Source organism: Protobothrops mucrosquamatus, unplaced genomic scaffold (genome assembly GCF_001527695.2).
Source record: "Protobothrops mucrosquamatus isolate PMUCROS unplaced genomic scaffold, P.Mucros_1.0 scaffold303, whole genome shotgun sequence".
NCBI lineage: Eukaryota > Metazoa > Chordata > Lepidosauria > Squamata > Viperidae > Protobothrops > Protobothrops mucrosquamatus.
Window position 1 is genome coordinate 897,321 of NW_015386645.1, and position 18,820 is coordinate 916,140.

Below are 18,820 nucleotides of genomic sequence, written 5' to 3' on the forward strand. Positions count from 1 at the left end.
TATATATATATATATATATATATATATATATATATATATATATATATATACATGTACATATAATTACCATTTAAGATGTTTTTATATGTACTCCAGCAGGAGAGACATGTCACTGGTCCTGTTGCATAGGATAGTGTGAGGCCTACTACATAGTTATATCATAGTTAAGCAGAATGCACTATCTTGTAACCTTTTTTTGCCATTTCTTTTTTTTACCTTTTTACCTGTTAAATTTGGTTGCATTTTTTAAAAAAATATTTATGGACTTCTCCTCCTATGTACAACTGTCCAGAATAATTACATGAGATGGAGAGGGATACAAAAATTTGATAAATAAATAATGGCTCACCAAAGCAAACAAGCTGACAAAATAGGGAAGTTTTCATCATAAATAAGATAATTTATATCAGGGTAGCTGAGAAGCAATTTGCCAATATCATCTTTTTTCCAACATTTCTTCACAATCCCCACAACAAAAAAAGTAGAACACCAAAGTACAAGAAATGGTCAAAGTGATTGATTCTGCTTCATACAAGGCTTCAGGCATAAAAAATAGTTTATGTCTTTTTTAGTTGCTTTTTCTTATTAAGATCTGGTTTCAATATAATGATATAGCATTTTGGGGAAAAGATGCAACCCAGTAATCCAGCAGCTGAAGCCAAAATGGAGAAGATCTCCACAGCCACCAAGTATTTCCCCTTGGTGCTCAAATAAGTTGGAACAAATGACACCCAGACACTGCAAAAGACCAACATGCTGAAAGTGATAAATTTGGCTTCATTGAAGGTGTCAGGTAAATTCCTAGCTAGAAAGGCCACCGTGAAACTGACAGCAGTCAAGAACCCCATGAAGCCAAGGACAGTATAAAACATTGTGGTTGAACCTTCATTACATTGCAGGACAATTTCTTTAGCCATGGAGTGTGTGTCTGAATCTGGAAATGGGGGGAAAATTGCCAGCCACCCTATACAAATGGTGAATTGTACCAGGGAGCAAGGTAGGACAATAGAAAGAGCCATCCTTTTCCCCATCCATTTCCTCATTTTGGAGCCTGGCTTAGTAGCCATGAAAGCAAGAATAACAATGGTTGTTTTCCCCAATATACAAGAGAGAGCCACAGAAAAAATTATGCCAAAAGCAGTTTGTTGCATGAGACATTTCACTTTGTTAGGTTTTCCAATGAAGAGAAAAGTGCAAAGGAAGGAGAGCAGAAGAGCAATGAGAAGAGTGTAAGTGAGGTTCTGGTTGTTGGCTTTGACAATGGGAGTGTCCTGGTGTTTAATGAAGATCCCCAGTACTAAAACCGAGATGAAAGATAAGGAGACTGCTATGGCTACCAAAGAAATCCCCAAAGGTTCTTGATAAGTCAAGTAAGTCATGTTTTTTCGAAGACAACAATCCTGAATTTTGTTTGGATATTGATCTTCTGGACATGGGAAACAATAATCTAAGTCTGAGAGAAAAAAGAAACAAAAAAGAAAAGCATTCCTGGAAACTCTATAGTCTTTTTAAAATCAGTTATTTATTACACACTAGATCCAGTAAGATTCCGTGACTTACATAGGGGTTTTGCTTGTTTTTTCTTAAAATAATTCATACTAGAATTTACAATGTGCTGCAGTGTAAACAGAGAACACCCAGATAAGCATGGATTTAAAAAGACAAATAATCAGGCCGAAAAATATGCTAATCAAGGAACCACCAAAGAGAAAATCATATGCCCACCAAAAGTGACAGGGAAACCACTGTATATAGACAGGGAGAAACTCATACTGAGTTTCTAACAGATACTGCTATCAATTCAGTAGTGAAACATCTGCAAACAAAATGACCAGGCTGGGATTTCAGCAAGGACTCCACAGATGAAACCTGAGATACCTCTTCTATTTTGTTACAGCACTTCAAATTCACCACACCTTGATGTTTCAGCATACTCTAGCTTTTGAGACATCCCATTTCAATTGCTAAAATCTCCTCTACCTGAAAGCCATCTGGAAACAGCAACTGCCCCACAAAGCAATGGCACTTGCAGATCAGATTGTCAATGTTTCATGGCACACCTGAGTTATACTATTGCTGCATGAAGTGTACTGACTCCTAGTTGCTTTCCAGGTGCAATTCAACTTTCTGGTTCTCCGCTTTAAAGGCTTGCATGTCACTGAGACACGTTATGGGTGGATTATCTGCCATCAGAGAAGTGGGCACCCCCAGATTGCCCTGTTAAATGTTATTATCTAATGGGTTTGGAGGAACACTTTCTGTGTAGCTGCCCCAGTCTTTTGCACCACTCTCTCATTTGAGTTTTGAGGAATCCCTGCACTTTTACCCTTGTAGTAAGCTAGGAAGATGGCTTCTCTCCAAAGTGTTGATCTAGGATGGCAATTGAGTCAGGAGGCTGATTTGTCTGGCACTCGTGGCAAGAATGGCTTTGTTTTTATAAGTTTCTTATGGTTTGTTTCAAGCCATCTAGGCAGCCATATGTACTGTATTGCATAAGAAAATCAATGAATGAATATACCTGCATGGAATAGGGAATAAAAATAAATATAAACCTAGAGAAAGACATTACTGTTGCATTAAATGCAAATGCCATTATCAGCATTTCAGATAGTCTACCAATAAACTTTGGTATCCTGAAAATATTTAGAATATATTCAAGGAACCTGAAGAAGGGTCAATTCAAATCTAGGGAATCCATTGATCCAGCTTGTTAGAATGTACTGATTAGTTATCATCAAATATCTTGTTGAATTATGAACATTCAGTTCAATTGCTTCATTGCTGAATCATACAATAATAATGTGAAGCTGAAGGTTTTCAGTACTATAATATTAAAAATTTAGATCCCATTTATATTTATAAAGTCATTGATATATTCAATACATCCCTTTGCTTACCCATTTGGTCAGCTATCTTCCCTTCTGGACACCGTTGACATTCATAGCAGCAAGATAACTTCCCTTCCACTTTTATCTTGCTATGGCCAAGATGACACTTCTCATTGCAGATGGAAAGAGGCAATGTCTGTTCATTAATAAAATGAGATGTCTTTCAACTAAAAAAATTATATTTCAGGATTGTCCTTTTCATCAGTTAAACATACCCCAAATCTTCATAGCTAATTCAAAACTTTTCTTTTTTTTTTAATCTTCAGTTGCATGTTCTTTCACAGCTATTGCACTAATAAACTGATCATTCCCAGGAATAGTATTCTGAACATATTGTCTGAGGAAATCAGAATCAAAAGCTGGTGTGGGAGAGTTTTCAAATTTGAACCTCTTGGAAAACACGTTCCTTAAGGTCTAGTTTTAAACTCGGGGTTCTACATTTACTATATCCCTTTCAAAACTTGGTTCATTTTTTCATTGATGCCATGGACCATCTTTTATTGAAACTGTTGTGAATGGTTCATAGAATAAAAATGTGATTTTCAAAATTGAGCTATAGACGATTTTGCTTCTGAAAGCAGAATAATGTAGTTTTGAGAAGCCTTCTTGATTTATTTGTCTGAAAATTGGAGCAATTTGAAACAAATGGAATTTGATCTTCTATTTAAGGATTTGCCAATAATCCTAATCATTTGCTCACACTAATTTCCAAAAGCTCTTTACTTTGAGATATACCCACCAAAGTTTAAAATGGTTCTCTTCATTCTATAAATTAAACTATTTGGGGGGGGAGTAATTATCTGAAATTATTAGACTGAACTGATCTATCATGTTTCTAAATCAGCTTTAGAATTTTTTTTACAAACATAGAAAGAGGTAAGACAGATGTTTATTGTGTCATATCCCTTCACTCATAGATGTTTATGTTACACTTTTAGAAAAAGAAAGCCTTCCTTCATCACTTTAATGAATCTTAAAGACACCATGTAATTATGTTTTGAATGATGCTACCCTTTGGATGGAGATAAAATCTCCAGCATAAATTCTTCATTTTTGAATCATAGGTTTCAATACAATAAATTTTGATACTGTCAAGATGAAACTTTGTCAGTTATGTGCCTCTGCATTTCAACTTGCCTTTGGATTAGGGGGAGGAGGTGTTACTTTCAAATGGGTAGATGGAGAAACGAAACTTATTTGGTTCAGCTGAAGACTGTAAGAGGTTGAAGCCTTGTCAAGGAGACCACAACAGGTGTGGATTTGAAGCAGATGGTTCCCATAACAAAGTGAACTTGGGGAGCCAAACTTGGGGGTTTGGCTGAGAAAATTATTGTTTAAGTTTATGAATTGGTATTAGAACCTCAGAGTTAGTTTTGCTTTGATATAACCAAACAATGTATTCAATAAACAATAAGATTTTCAGAAATGGAATGAACCTGGGGTTTTATTTGGATTCTCAAGTTGGATGTTGATAGATACGTATATATGCAATATATTTGAAATATATTTCAAAAACTGAGTTTCTTTAGACTATTTCTTTCAATTGAGGCTGCTAAAAATTTAACCCAAGTATTGTTGTTGCATTTAAATCATTTATTGATATAAATGACTTAATGAGTGACTAAATGAGTTTCCCCAAAGAGGAAAATGTGACACACCTGGTTAAATATGAGGGGCCAAACAGCATCATTGGCAGAAATGGTGAGAAACTTATCTAGGGGAACCATTGGGTCAATCTTTCCAATCTGGACCCTCTGAAAGGACGTGTTTGGGAATGTGACCCAATTTAGAATATCAAATCCAGTTACTAATTCTCCATTGGGGCCAAATGAAATCTCTTCCCCAGCATTGTTGTTAAAGGAGATCTGCTGCAAAAAATGATGGAGCTAAAAGAAGAAAAAGGAGATCAACAAGAAAAAAAGAAACCAGAAAGTTAACAAAATTCCATAAAGGTTATGAGCAATTCTGTTTCTTCATTTCAATTTGGCCTATGCTAAGTGAAAGGAAAGCTGTTAAATCTATACTATTTAGAACTGGAATAAAATTATGTTTTCTATCATGTGCATTATCTATCCCATCTCTAACTCAGATATGATAATTGAACATTTTTAAAATGAGAATTCCAACAAATAATTGAGAAAGTTAGAAACCCAACAGATAAATTTGGTCTGATCAAATTCAGTACAGTTTACATGACCTGATAACATTCCTGGATGTCATATTGGCTAACATTACCTGCCATGGTGATTGAAAGAACAGATTCCATCTGTTCTCGTCAATTATTCTACTATTTTTGAAGTTGGAGGCACACATGGCTGTGAAAGCATGTGCCACAGCATACACTGCATTATAGATGCTGTAGCTGTGTCCAGTCATGCTCATTTCAAACACAGATTGAGGAAGAGACTCCAGCTTCTCTTCTCCAGTGCAGATCTTATCAGCATTCCCATCTTTAATATCACTGGTGAATGAGCATTCAAATGCATCTTTCCAGAAATCCCTAATAAAGCCATCTTCATTTTCTATGTTTGGGCTTTGCTTCTGCATAAAATGTTGGAAACCTATCAGTTCCTTTGAGTGAATTGCAAAGGAAAGTGCACCATGGAGAAAACCAAGAGGTAACTTTCTTTGCAAAAGAATGGAGGTGAACTCCACCTGGGCTGTCATAATCCAAACTTTGGCTTTTCTCTCTTTTGGAATATCATCAGAATCTAAACCATAGATAATAACTCTCAAAGTCACCACACCTGTAATTTCAGCATTTAAGATCACTGCAATGGCTGTACTCCCCATGATGACTTTGTATAATTTATCTGCCTTCTCCACCATCTCAACAGCTTCATTACCATACATTACTTGGGGGATATTTTCTATAAAGTCAAAGCAGATTCCTCTCTCTGAAAACATAGAAAGCCTCTTTTGAATGAACCTCTCTTTATCTTCCTCATATAGAGAAATCAAGCCAACCCAGGTCCATCTAAAATGCAGCAGTAAGTGCAGTATTCCTTTAAGCTGGTGCATTTCATCTGGGAACATCCATTTGATAAAAAGTCCTGCTGTTTCCTTATTCATCAGTGGAGCAGATCCATATGTGATCTAAACAGAAGAAAACAATACAGGCAAAAAGACACTTTTCCAGGATAAATTATGCAATATGTATGCTTGTTCCTTGGCATCCTTGCTTAATTTTTTAAGACAATCCTCAAGCCTTAGTGTATGACAATCTTCTGGTTTCAGTAGAAAGAGCATAACAGTCTTACTTATTTACTTTAACAAGTTGGCATCAGGAAGTTTCATACTATGTTAAAGAACAACAGTGGGTCTGATTTCCATTATAGATCATGAACTGCCTGACTTATTCTTTATTCTTGCCTGATGCTTTGGTATATGTCTAGGAAAAACTACCATGAGGCTCAATATCTAAAAATGATAAATAATTACTGGACCTTCCAATCTTGCTCCATTTCTGTTCTCACCTGAGGAAATTTGTAGTTGCACAGAGTGATTGCCATATTGAGGCAGGTCTTAGTACGGGGTCCTCCAATGACCGCTATAATATTGGTTTGGTCATTACATTTGTAGTTGGGGGTAAATTTATCTTTTGTAGATAGAAATTCCATTGCTAAATGATAAGTTGTAATTTCCTCAAGATAGTCAGTAGCAATGTGGAAACCAAGGGTAACATTGGGTAAAATTGAGGAGTGTTCATTGATCTCCTTTACAGCAAATGCCAGAGCCAAAGCATGTTGGTAATTATGAGTGAGGAACCTTCAGTGAGAGTTATAAACTATGTCAGTATATGTCTAGCTCAGAATCAGACAGTTGCTATGTTTGATTATTAAGCATATTCTTATGCACACAAAATGTAATGCTTATTATTTGCTCATGACACCTGGAATGTGGTCTTTAACAAACAACAACCCTATATTTTATGGTTGGGAAAGAACTGATATGGGGGAAGAATAAACCAACATTCAGTTTTGATTACATTTGTAGCCTGATTTATTTTCTCTTTAAGATTTATCTTCTAGAAATTTGTCAAATTCATGGTGAGATATCTTTTCTAGGATTAATTTGGATACTTACAATAACATTCCAATTCAGAATGAATGGTAAGAGAGAGGATTCATACGTTTTCATTCTAATGGACACACGTAACATTCTAGAATTAACTTCTCATTTGGGATTTGTATTCTGTAAAAAAGGCCATCCTCTTCCATTGTTCCAACACTTTTCATTCTTTGGTTGGATGCAAGGGAAAAACAAAACTTTAGAGAGTACTAGTATATATGTAGTCTATTTTCCATGACATTCCCACAGCCTAAAGTAGTCATGATTTTCCACTCAAGAAGCAGAGGAATGTGAACATTCCTGAGAAAAAAATTACCCATATCATGTTGTGATTAAAAGCAATAATACTTGCTTCATTTGAGACTGCAGTATTAGGAGAGATAAAGTTTCTCTGAAGTATAGAATTTCAGCATGGATGAGGGCAAATAAAATTAGCAATATGGTAACCATTTTATATTTGAGGAAAGATTGACAGAGAGGGAGGAGGAAGAGAGAGAGAGAGAAAGAGAGAGGGGGGGAAGGAAGGAAGGAAGGAAGGAAATCATTTAAGTGATGTTGGGGATGAATCTGAGAATGTGGGTGAGAATACTTACAGGTACTGATCAAGCACATCATGAGAAGGAACACTTTGAAAAGTGATCTCATTTGAAAGAAAGAACACTTGATAAATAATTGCAGCAATGATTAAGTCCCCAGACTGATAATACTTGTGAACAATTGGAAGAGGACTTCTGAGTTTGCAGACAGGAAAAATGCACATTGTCTCAGAAAAAAGGAATAAAACCAGTGTTCTGAATAGAAGTAATTCAATATATAATATACTCATTGTACAAATCAAAGTGTAACTTCAATGTTACCATTCCACTGATGAGCCTCTCATGAATGTCAAACAATCAGCTTCTCATGAATGTTATATAAAATGAAGTATCACAGATTTAATGTGCATTTTTCTTGTACTCCCTACTTTTAATTCTGTATTTCTGAGCTGATATTAATGTAATGCATTTTTTTAACCTGGGTTCATAGTTTTCTCATGTTTATTAGAATTCCCTTGATACGTGGAGAAAAGAACAATACTTCTTAATTTGATAATTACCTGGGAGATAATAGCTTACTTGCAGTTCTACCTTCCTTCCATCTTTGTAAACTGTCACAATCTTACAGTAGAATAGCTCTATTGCTGCAAACTTTTAAAACTTAGACAAGAAGCAGAAAATGGGGAAAGAAAATTTGGGGACATTCTCTTCTAAAGATGGTATCATGTTGGGCAGATACAGATATATAATCAGGTCCCAAATTTTGTTCATTTAAATATAGTTTAAAAAGAAAGTAAATTTATTTACTGAAGTCATTTTGTCAATCTTTTGCTCAATGCAGGATCTGCTATAAAGAGTGGGGATGTAGCAAGATTATTCAGTTCAAGGATGGTTTGAAAGAAAGAAATAATGCTGAACTGAGTCAATGAATTAAGATGTAGTTTTTTATTTATCAAATATAGATGGTTGTCTGTCTCACAAGAGATAACTCTGGGTGGCGTATCATAAAATTGTAAAAAAAATAAACAGAACAGATAACAGAACAGAAATAACAGAATAGCAGAGTTGGAAGGGATCTTGGAGGTCTTCTAGTCCATTCCCCTAGTCAGACAGGAAACCCTATACCATTTCAATCTCTTCCAAAAAATCTCCATTGTTGAAGCACCAACAACTTCTGGAGACAAATCATTCCATTGATTAATTGTTCTCACTGTCAGGAAATTTCTCCTTAGTTCTAGATTGCTTCTATTTTTAATTAGTTTCCATCCATTGCTTCTTCTCAGGTGCTTTGGAGAATATATTGACCCTCCTCTTCTTTGTGGCAGCCCTTAGATGTTGGAAGACTGTTATCATATCACTTCTTGTCCTTCTTTTCATTCAACTAGAAATACCTAATTCCAGCAACTGTAATAAAGCCAATTATAATAGATTCTATCAGCAATGGAGCTACCTAAAGATATCACAGGTTCCTGAGGTCCAATGACAAAGCCAAGTCCTGAGGATTTTGAAAAAAAAAAAAAGCAATAGAATTGGGGATGACCTCATTTCAGAGGAAAGAAAGCCTTTTTCTGCCCTGATGCCCATCCTATGAAAAATGTTTCATCAGAAATTAAGGCCCGTGGATCTCATGATAGAATGGAGTCTACTAGTTGGTTATATCATAATTAATTGGATTGTAATCTCTTGCATCTTTTTATTGCACTTTAATTTTTTGTTCTTTATGGACTGTATTATTATGTACAATGACCAAAGTCATTGTTACATGTGGTAAGGGGGTGGGGCTCTAAAAATTACTCATTAAAAAGAATGATATCATAATTAAGCAAACTGAAACATATGGGACACGTTATCATGAATAAGGTGAATTACATCAGAGAAGGTGAGAAGCAATTCTCCAACACCAACTTCTTCCAACATACTCAAGAACATACTAGCTGAGAATTAAAGCTTATGGGAGATTTAGAATTCATGATTTCTCAATTCCACTCACAAACCTTTCCAGCAACAGCAAAATGACTGTCAAATTTTCAGATATTAACATGGGGATATTAATGTGGATTTTGTTCTACATTTAAAAATATGATTGTGGACAATATTGGGAGGAGTTTTCTTTATTGGGAGGAAGGGGCATTATGAAACTCATAAGCTGCATGACAGTGGTGGGATTCAAATATGTGAACAACTGGTTCTCTATGTGGATGCCGCTTCCGGAAGTCCGTTCTGGCCTGGGCAACAAAAAATTAGCTACCGGTTCTGCCGAACTGGTGCAAACTGGCTGAATCTCACCACTGCTGCAAGACATGAAGGCTTTCACTTTGAAATTAGCAGGGATTAAATGGTTAAAAATTGATTCTCATGCACCATTGTTTTAAGCATTCTCTTTTACTCTAAACAAAACTCAGAATAATTATCTAACATATGAAAGAAAAGGCTATCTAGGTTTTGAAGAGAACTTGGAAGAGATTATCAGAGCTACTTCCTTGCATATCATCTTTATTTGCTGGCAGAGGAAAGAATGCAGAACTACCAATTTTTTTTTAAAAAAACCTTTACACTGAAAGTAAGCAGTTTGGCTGCATTAAAGAGATCTGGTATAAAAAATAACTTTCACTTTTTTATTAGTTGATCCTTCTTATTTAGATCAGGTCTCAGTATAATAATATAGCATTTGGGGGAAAAGATGCAACCCAGTAATCCAGCTGCTGAAGCCAAAATGGAGAAAATCTCTACAGCGACCATATATTTCCCCTTGGTGCTCAGATAAGTCGGAACAAATGATACCCAAACACTACAAAAGACCAACATGCTGAAGGTGATAAATTTGGCTTCATTGAAGCTGTTAGGTAAATTCCTAGCTAGGAATGCCACCGTAAAGCTGACAGCAGTCAAAACCCCCATAAAGCTAAGCACAATATAAAACATGATGGTTGAACCTTCATTACATTGCAGGAGAATTTCTTTAGGCATGGAGTGAATGTCAGAATCTGGGAATGGAGGGAAAGTTACCAACCACACTAGACAAATGGTGAATTGTATCAGGGAGCAAGGTAGGACAATAGAAAGAGCCATCCTTTTTCCCACCCATTCCCTCATTTTCGAACCTGGCTTGGTGGCCATGAAAGCAAGAACAACAATGGTTGTTTTTCCCAATATACAAGAAAGAGCTACAGAGAAGATGAGGCCAAAAGCAGTTTGTCGCAAGAGACATTTCACTTGGTTAGGTTGTCCAATGAAGAGAAAAGTGCAAAGGAAGGAGAGGAGGAGAGCAATGAGAAGGCTATAAGTGAGGTTCCTATTGTTGGCTTTGACAATGGGAGTGTATTGGTGTTTAATGAAGATCCCCAGTATTAAAGCTGAGATGAAAGACAAGAAGACTGCTATGATGAGCAAAGACATCCCCAAAGGTTCTTGATAAGTCAAGTAAGTTATAGTTTTTTGAAGACAACTATCCCGATCTTTGTTTGTGTATTGATCTTCTGGACATGAGAAACAATCATCTAAGTCTGGAGAAAAAAACAAACAAGAAAATCATTCATGGAAACACTATTTTTTTTTAGCATGCATCATCAGTAATAGAACAGATCCACTAAGGTTCTGTAAGTTACAAAGGGGTTGTGATTACTTTTTTTAAAAAATAATTCATAATACAGATATTTCTCAATTTAGGACAGTTCAATTAGAAACTGTTCTGAATTATGACCCCTCCCCCGCAAAAGTATTTATGACCCTGATGGGCTGACTGCCAAAGCAAAGCAAGGTTATGGCATATGCTTGAAAGAAGACAAGAAATCCTGTAATTATGGAGTTTGTCTGGCAAGAACAAAGAATGCTTATTCACAGGGAATATGCATGTGTAAAGCTTGTAACAAATCTGTGGTTCGAGGTTCCTTGGCATTTTGGCTAGGACCACTTTTCTTGCAACACTTTAATAAAAGAAAAGAAAACCTGCACCTTGTGTTTGGTGTTCTTCATCGGCCTCAGCACCAGGCTCAGACCCGAATTGGGGACAACAGTCGGTTCCAAAGTTATGCATGTTACAGCACCACAGTGATCATTTGCCCTTACGACCAACTACAGAAATGCTGCAACATGCCCCCTGCCTATTTCCTGCCTATTTTTGCCCTTATCCTGCCCTGCTACGTCTCTACAGACCGGGCCTGCTTTGTTAGCATCCTGGATTCCACTTACTCCTCCCCACCCCATTTCTCATATAGCTTTACTGTAGTTCAGGGGTAGTCAACCTTGGCTCTTTTATGACTCGTAGACTTAGCTGGCTCAGGAATTCTGGCAGTTGAAGTCCACGAGTCATAAAAGAGCCAAGGTTGACTACCCCTGCTGTAGTTACTTTCCAAAGAGCTCCAGAAAAGGCTGACCCATGTGGGAGAGAAGCCAAAGTCTTTTATTCAGAAGCTGGTGAAGCTGTAAGAATGTGAGAGGTAAAGAAAACAGCTTTGCCCCATCTGAATAAAAGACCAGCTCCTCTGCCATGAGGGCCTGCAGGCTTAGTTTTGGATCTAGTCGGGCCGGCGCTGAGCAGCTCTATCTTTTTATTCCTGTATTAGGTTGGAAAGACTTGTCTCCTGGTCAATATGTCAGTCTAAGATGGGACAGGAATGAGACAATTAGCTCAGTCACCTGGTGCTGGTGGTGACTGTATTTGCATTTTTTTATTGATTGTGGTGAGCCACCTAGGTTCATTACATGAGTTGGCAGCCATATAAGATCAATAAGCAATGAATATATTATGATGAATCAGGAAGTAAAAACAGATGAAAACGTAACCTCTGCGGTAAATGCTGTCACCATTACCAGTTACCTTTACTTCCAAAAAAGAAGGTACAAAAGGAAGCATTTCACATACTCTATCTAGAAATTTTGATTTCCTAAAAAAACATTTAGAATATATTCAAGGGAATATTAAAAAGCACAATTCAAATCTGGAAAATTGAACCTGCTAGTTAGAGTGAACTGATTAGTGTTATCGAATTTCTTGCCGAGCTATGAAAATTCAGTTCAGATATTTCATTGTTGAAAAGTTCAATGTGATGTAAAGCTCAAGATTTTCAGGCGCAATATTTTTTATTAATAACTCAGTACCCATTTATATTAATTAATATAATAAATATATTCAATATGTTCCTTTGCTTACCCATTTGGTCAGCTATCTTCCCTTCTGGACACTGTCTACAGTCATAGCAACAAGATAATTTCCCTTCCACTTTTAACTTGCTATGGCCAAGAGGACATTTCTTGTTACAGATGGAAAGAGGCAATGTCTGCTCATAAATAAAATGAGAATTCTTTCAGATGAAACATTTATGCTCTGGGATTGTTCTTTTCATTGCTTAGACATGCTCTTCACATCTAATCCAAACCTTACCATTCCATTCTCCAGATTTGTTTCTGGTTTAAATTCTCCACTCCCTGAACTGCTCCTTATTTCACACCTATCATACTAATCAACCCAAGAATAATATTTTAAAGATCTGTTCTGAGGAAATCAGAACTAGAATCTTAACTCAAGAGGCCTTCAAATATGATCTTCATGAGGTTCCATATTTTAGGCTGGTGTCCTACATCTTTCAAAATCTGGTTGACTTTTCCATTGACTTTTCCATCTTTAATCAGACTTTTGTGACCTTCAAAAGAGCAAAAATCTGATTTTCAAAATGCAGCTATTTTCTGTCTGCCTGCTTATAGTAGAATGATGTAGTTTTGAGGGGCTTTCTTTATTTGTTGGAAACCTGGAGCAGATTGAATTTGATCTTCTCTTTAAGGATTTACAGATAATACTGGTCATTTATTTACATACACACTTCCAAAAGATCTTTATTTTGAGACCCATCCATTATAGTTTAATTTTTTTTTTGTCCACAGATTGAAAAATGTGAGAGGTGGATATAATTGTCTGAAATTATTAAACTAAACTGGGATATAATGCTCTTCCAAATCAAGTGTAGAACTCTGTCATACAAATGTAGAAAGAAGGAAACTTTTGTGTCACATGATTAATTTAGGTTTAATTTTAGACAAATGAACTTTATCTGGTGTGCAATCATATTTCCAATGTTATTACATTTTGAAGAGATATAGAGACAGATTAAATCTCCAGCTGAAATTATTTTTGAATCATATATTTCAATACTTTAAATTTTGCTATATATTCAATATATTTCAAAAGCAGAGAATCTTTAGGCTATTTCAGCAATTTGAAAATTTAATCCAATATTATTGTATTTACATCATTTATTGATATGGGACAATGACTTAAATGATTTCCTAAATAGTAGAAAATGAGACACACCTGGTTAAATATAAGGGGCCACGTAGCATCCTTCACAGAAATGGTGAGAAACTTGTCTAGCGGAGCCCTGGGGTCAATCTTTCCAATCTGGACTCTTAGAAAAGATTTGTTTGGGAATGTGACCCAGTTGAGAATATCAAATCCAGTTAGTAATTCCCCATTGTGGCAAAATGAAATCTCTTCCCCAGCACTGTTGTTAAAGGAAACTTTCTGCAAAAAATACTGAAGCTAAATGAAGAAGTAAAAAAAACAAAAACGAGAAAGTTAACAGGATTCCTTAAAGGGCATGTGAAAAACACAGGGTTTGTTTTTTTTTTAAAATTCAATTTGGCCTATGCTTAATGAAAAGTAGGCTGTTACATTTTTCCTCTGTCTACACTATTTAAAACTGGATGGGAAATATATTTCTATGACATGCATTTTCTATTCTATTTCCTAACATTTCTTTAAGTTGAAAAATTTTCAGTGGAAAACACCATTACAAAATCCAAACGCTCACTTTGCTCTAATCAGCTGAGCAATCCAAGAATTATGACTTTACATTACTTGTATTAAATAGAGAGAATATAAAATTCTCCACAGAATCCATAGGGAAAAATATAGGCAAAGATGGCCTTTGCTTTCAACCTTTAAAAGATATTAAAAGGATAACTTAAAACAAATTTACATGGAAAATCCATTTGAACTAACACTATAGGTAGTCCTCAACTTACAACAGTTCATTTAGTGACCATTCAAAGTTACAATTGTACTGAAACAAGTGACTTATGACCATTTTTCACACTTACGACTGTTGCAGTTTTCCCATGGTCACATGATTTACATTCAGATTCTTAACAACTGGTTCATATTTATGATGGTTGCAGTGTTCTGGGTCATATGACCATCTTTTACGACCTTTTGAGCAAAGTCAATGGGACAGCCAGTTTTACTTAACAACCATGTTACTAATTTAACAACTGCAGTGTCAACCTCCAGCTTGAGTATCCTGATAAACTCAAGGATTTCTTTCATATCTGAAGATCTTACTGGTTTATTGAATACATGACATAGTATTAGCAAAGGAAAACTAATTCTAAAATTCCAAGATGTCTAACCAAAGCATATAACAATGACATTTCCAGCCAAACCTTTCAGATGTCCACGTAGTTCATGTAAACACCTTCTCGTTAAATTGAGAACTTTCTGTTATCTTCTTCCCCATGGTTAGAATGTCCTCAAAAAATTTCCATACATCTGTGCTTCAACAATCATCTGCAGAACTGGAGAGGTTTTGTTTCTCTAACGAACTCATCTGAAGCCTCATCTCCCCCTCCTTACTCTAATGATAAGATGAAAACAATAAGGCATGTAGCTGCCAAGTATTTACTCTTGACATGGAGTGTTTCATTTAACAAATGTAGCAAGAATAGTCATAAAATTTCTCACTTAGCAACTTATGTTCTGGGTTCAATTGTGGTCATAAGTCAAGGACTGCCTGTATTTACATTTCAACATGAGTTGTTTACATGTGTTTTCCCCTTGCCTTATGTTGACAATTTAATGAAGAGGGAATAGAGGTATGGAATCATCTTCAGGAATTCTTAACACTCTCCTAGAGACCTAGAAAACTGTAGTAGCTAACAGATTGTGTCATCAGTCAGGAAAGCCCTACACTGGATCCTGCTATTTCTCTAGGATATAATGGCACATGTGCCTATATAGGATAGCTTAGAAAAGTTATTCTCTATGAGTCTCAGTCCTTCCAATATTAAAATAGTAACCTGGATTACTGAACAATATGCATGGTGATTGAAGCCTTCCCTCTTCTCTCATTAAAAAGAAATGGGAAAATTAATAGATTTTTTTTTGAAGGAAATGCACAAATCTCACTTGGTTTGTTTTAATTTGGCTTTGCTTAATGAAAAGTTACATGTTAAGTTTCACATCAGTCTCTACTATTTAAAATTGGAAGATAATTAATGTACTCTATCACATTCATTTTCCACCCTACTGCCTAATAAATTATTTCAAATGAGAATTCCATGAAAGTATTGACAAAAGGGGAAAAGCAATAGATAACCTTGCTTTGATTGAGTAATTTAGTGCTGCTTATACAACCTGATGACCTACCTGAATTTTGTATTAGCCAATATTACCTGCCATGGTGATTGAAGTAAGATCTTCCATCTCCTCTCATCAATTATTTGACCCTCTTTGAATTTGGGAGTTTGGCAGTGTATGGCGTTCAGAGCATGTGCCACAACATAGACTGCATTGTAGATGCTGTAACTATGTCCACTCACAGTAGTCTCAAAGACAGAATTAGGAAGACTCTCCAGCTTCTCTTTTCCAGTGCAGAACTTTTCAACATTCTTATCTGTTATATCACTGGGGAATGAGCAGTCAAATGCATCTTTCCAAAAATCCTTTATAAATCCATCTTCTCTTTCAAAGTTTGGACTTCTCTTCAAAATAAATTTTTGAAAATCTATTAATGCTTTTGAATGAATTGCAAAGGACAGAGCACCGTGGAGAAAATCAATAGGCAAGTGTCTTTGCATTAGAATGGATGTGAAATCCATCTGGGCTGTCATAATCCAAACTTTGGCTTTTCTCTCCTTTGGAATATCATCAGTATCTAAAACATAGACCATTATTCTCAAAATCACAGTAGTTGTAATTTCAGCATTCAAGATCACTGCAGTGATTATACTTCCCATGATCACTTTATATAATTTATCTGCCTTTTCCATCATTTCAGAAACTAAATTCCCATACATCATTTGTGGGATACATTCTATAAAGTCAAAGCAGATGCCTCTCTCTGAAAACATGGAAAGACTCTTTTGAATGAATCGCTCTCTATCTTCCTCATACAAAGAAATCAACCCAACCCAGGTCCATCCAAAATGCAATAATAAGTATAGCATTCCTTTAAGTTGGTGCATCTCATCTGGGAACATCCATTTGACAAAATGTGATGCTGTTTCCTTATTCATCAGTGGAGCTGATCCATATGTGATCTAAATTTGAAAAAAAAAGAGGCAAAAAAGAGATTGTTCCAAAGAGGTGTATGATATGAATATTTGTTAATTCTCAACCTTGCTTAATTTTTAAAGACAGTCCACAAAGCTTAACATAAGCCAACCTTTTGCTTTTGGTACAAATGGTACAAAAGTCTTTCTTATTAGTTTAACAACTTGGCATCAGGAAGTTTCACAGTGTGTTTAAGAACAGCTGTGGTGGTGATTTTCATTGTAGATCATAAACTGGTTGTACCGAGATTTTAGAAGACCTATCATGAGGGCTCAACATCTGTTGAACTTTCCATGTTGTTCCAGTTTTGATCTCACCTGAGGAAACTTATAGTTACACAGAGCAGTTGCCATGTTGACACAGGTCTTAGTACGGGGTCCTCCAATGACAGCTACTGTATTGGTCTTGTCATTACATTTGTAGTTGGGGATAAATTTATCTTTTGTAGATAGAAATTCCATTGCTAAATGATAAGTTGAAATGTCATCAAAATAGTCAGTAGTAATGTGGAAACCCAGGGTTACATTGGGTAAAATCCCAGCATGTTCATTAATCTCCTTTACAGCAAAAGCCAGAGCCAAAGTGTGTTGATAATTATGAGTGAGGAACCTTCAGTAAAAGTTATAAACTATGTCAATATATTTCTTCTTCAGAATTATATAGTAAATATATTTAATTGTTACATATAGATACAGAATATATGGTGCTTATTGTTTACTCTGGACATGTGGGATGTGGTCTTTAGCCAATAATAGCCCTAGATTGTATGGATTGGGAAGAACTGATGTGGGAAATGGGTAGGCTAATTTATTCTATAACCTACGTACTTCTCTATTTAAGTCTCTTTTTCTGCAAATCTGTCATATTCATGGTGAGATATATCTTCCAGGGTTAATTTGGTTGTTTTCAATATACCTATCTAGAGTGAATGATGGGAGAGTAGATATGATTTAAGTCTTATGCTTATAAGATTCTTACAAGTAATTTGACATTTGGACATTTTATTCTGTAAAAACAATAATCCAGTTCCCTTGCCCACCACATTCTTCTTCATTCCATAGTGACATGCAAGGGAAGAAAATTCAGAAAGTACTAGGATACATGTAGACTATTTCTCAGGACAGCCCTACATCTTAGATGCTTTTCTCCCTATGAAACAAAGGACTATGAATATTCTTTATGGGGAATAACCTTTGTAATAGTAAAATTAAAAGCAACAATACTTCCTCATTTGAGACTTCAGAATTTTGGGAGCTTAAGTCTCTCCGAGCTTTAGAATTAAGATATGGATAAGAGCCATTCAGTATGGTAACCATTTTATGGAAGGAAGGAAGGAAGGAAGGAAGGAAGGAAGGAAGGAAGGAAGGAAGGAAGGAAGGAAGGAAGGAAGGAAGGAAGGGAGGGAGGGAGGGAGGAAGGGAGGAAGGGAGGATTTAGGTGTGAGGTGTATGAGTCTGTGAATGACAATGAGGATACTTACAGATACTGATCAAGAACATCATGAGAAGGAACACTTTGAAAAGTGATTTCATCTGAAAGAAATAACACCTGATATATGATAGCAGCAATGATTAAATCTCCTGATTGATAATACTTATGAGCAATTGGAAGAGGACTTCTGAGGTTGCAAGTGTAGACTGAAGAAATGCACATTGTCTCAGAAAAAAGGAATAAAACCAGTGTTCTGAATAGAAGCAACTCAGTATATAATATAGTCATTGCACAAATCAAAGTGTAACTTCAATGTTACCGTTCCACTGATGAGCCACTCATGAATGTCAATCAATCAGCCTCTCATGAATGTTATATAACATAAAGTATCACAGATTTAATGTGGATCTTTCTTGTTCTCTCTACTTTTAATTCTGTATTTCTGAGCTGATATTAACGTAATGCATTTTTTTTAAACCTGGGTTCATAGTTTTTTCATGTTTATTAGTATTCCCTTGATACCTGGAGAAAAAACAATACTTCTTAATTTGATAATTACATGGGAGATAATA

General features: G+C 35.7%; 2 protein-coding genes across 2 annotated transcripts; both read right to left on the bottom strand.

Moving 5' to 3' along the window:
• Positions 1–557: 557 nt before the first annotated feature.
• Positions 558–9,536, bottom strand: LOC114922517 (vomeronasal type-2 receptor 26-like). Its single transcript, XM_029283971.1, has 5 exons — positions 9,490–9,536; positions 6,365–6,656; positions 5,124–5,984; positions 2,898–3,024; positions 558–1,453 (listed from the first exon to the last, which is right to left on the bottom strand). The coding sequence occupies exons 1-5, from the start codon at positions 9,534–9,536 to the stop codon at positions 558–560; spliced, it is 2,223 nt and encodes a 740-aa protein (XP_029139804.1).
• Positions 9,537–10,102: 566 nt separating this feature from the next.
• Positions 10,103–18,470, bottom strand: LOC114922518 (extracellular calcium-sensing receptor-like). Its single transcript, XM_029283972.1, has 5 exons — positions 18,298–18,470; positions 17,135–17,426; positions 15,938–16,804; positions 12,645–12,771; positions 10,103–10,998 (listed from the first exon to the last, which is right to left on the bottom strand). Exons 1-5 carry the CDS (start codon positions 18,468–18,470, stop codon positions 10,103–10,105), a joined length of 2,355 nt encoding a protein of 784 aa, XP_029139805.1.
• Positions 18,471–18,820: the final 350 nt, after the last annotated feature.

Excerpts from the sequence above, each read along its gene's own strand:
- LOC114922518 (XM_029283972.1), bottom strand. The coding sequence starts at position 18,470 with ATGTGCATTTCTTCAGTCTACACTTGCAACCTCAGAAGTCCTCTTCCA. Across the intron at positions 12,772-15,937 it reads TACTTCAATCACCATGGCAG|ACATTGCCTCTTTCCATCTG; the intron begins GTAATATTGGCT and ends ATTTATGAGCAG. Across the intron at positions 10,999-12,644 it reads GAAGATAGCTGACCAAATGG|ACTTAGATGATTGTTTCTCA; the intron begins GTAAGCAAAGGA and ends TTTTTTCTCCAG.
- LOC114922517 (XM_029283971.1), bottom strand. The coding sequence starts at position 9,536 with ATGTTAATATCTGAAAATTTGACAGTCATTTTGCTGTTGCTGGAAAG. Across the intron at positions 3,025-5,123 it reads TCTTTCAATCACCATGGCAG|ACATTGCCTCTTTCCATCTG; the intron begins GTAATGTTAGCC and ends ATTAATGAACAG. Across the intron at positions 1,454-2,897 it reads GAAGATAGCTGACCAAATGG|ACTTAGATTATTGTTTCCCA; the intron begins GTAAGCAAAGGG and ends TTTTTCTCTCAG.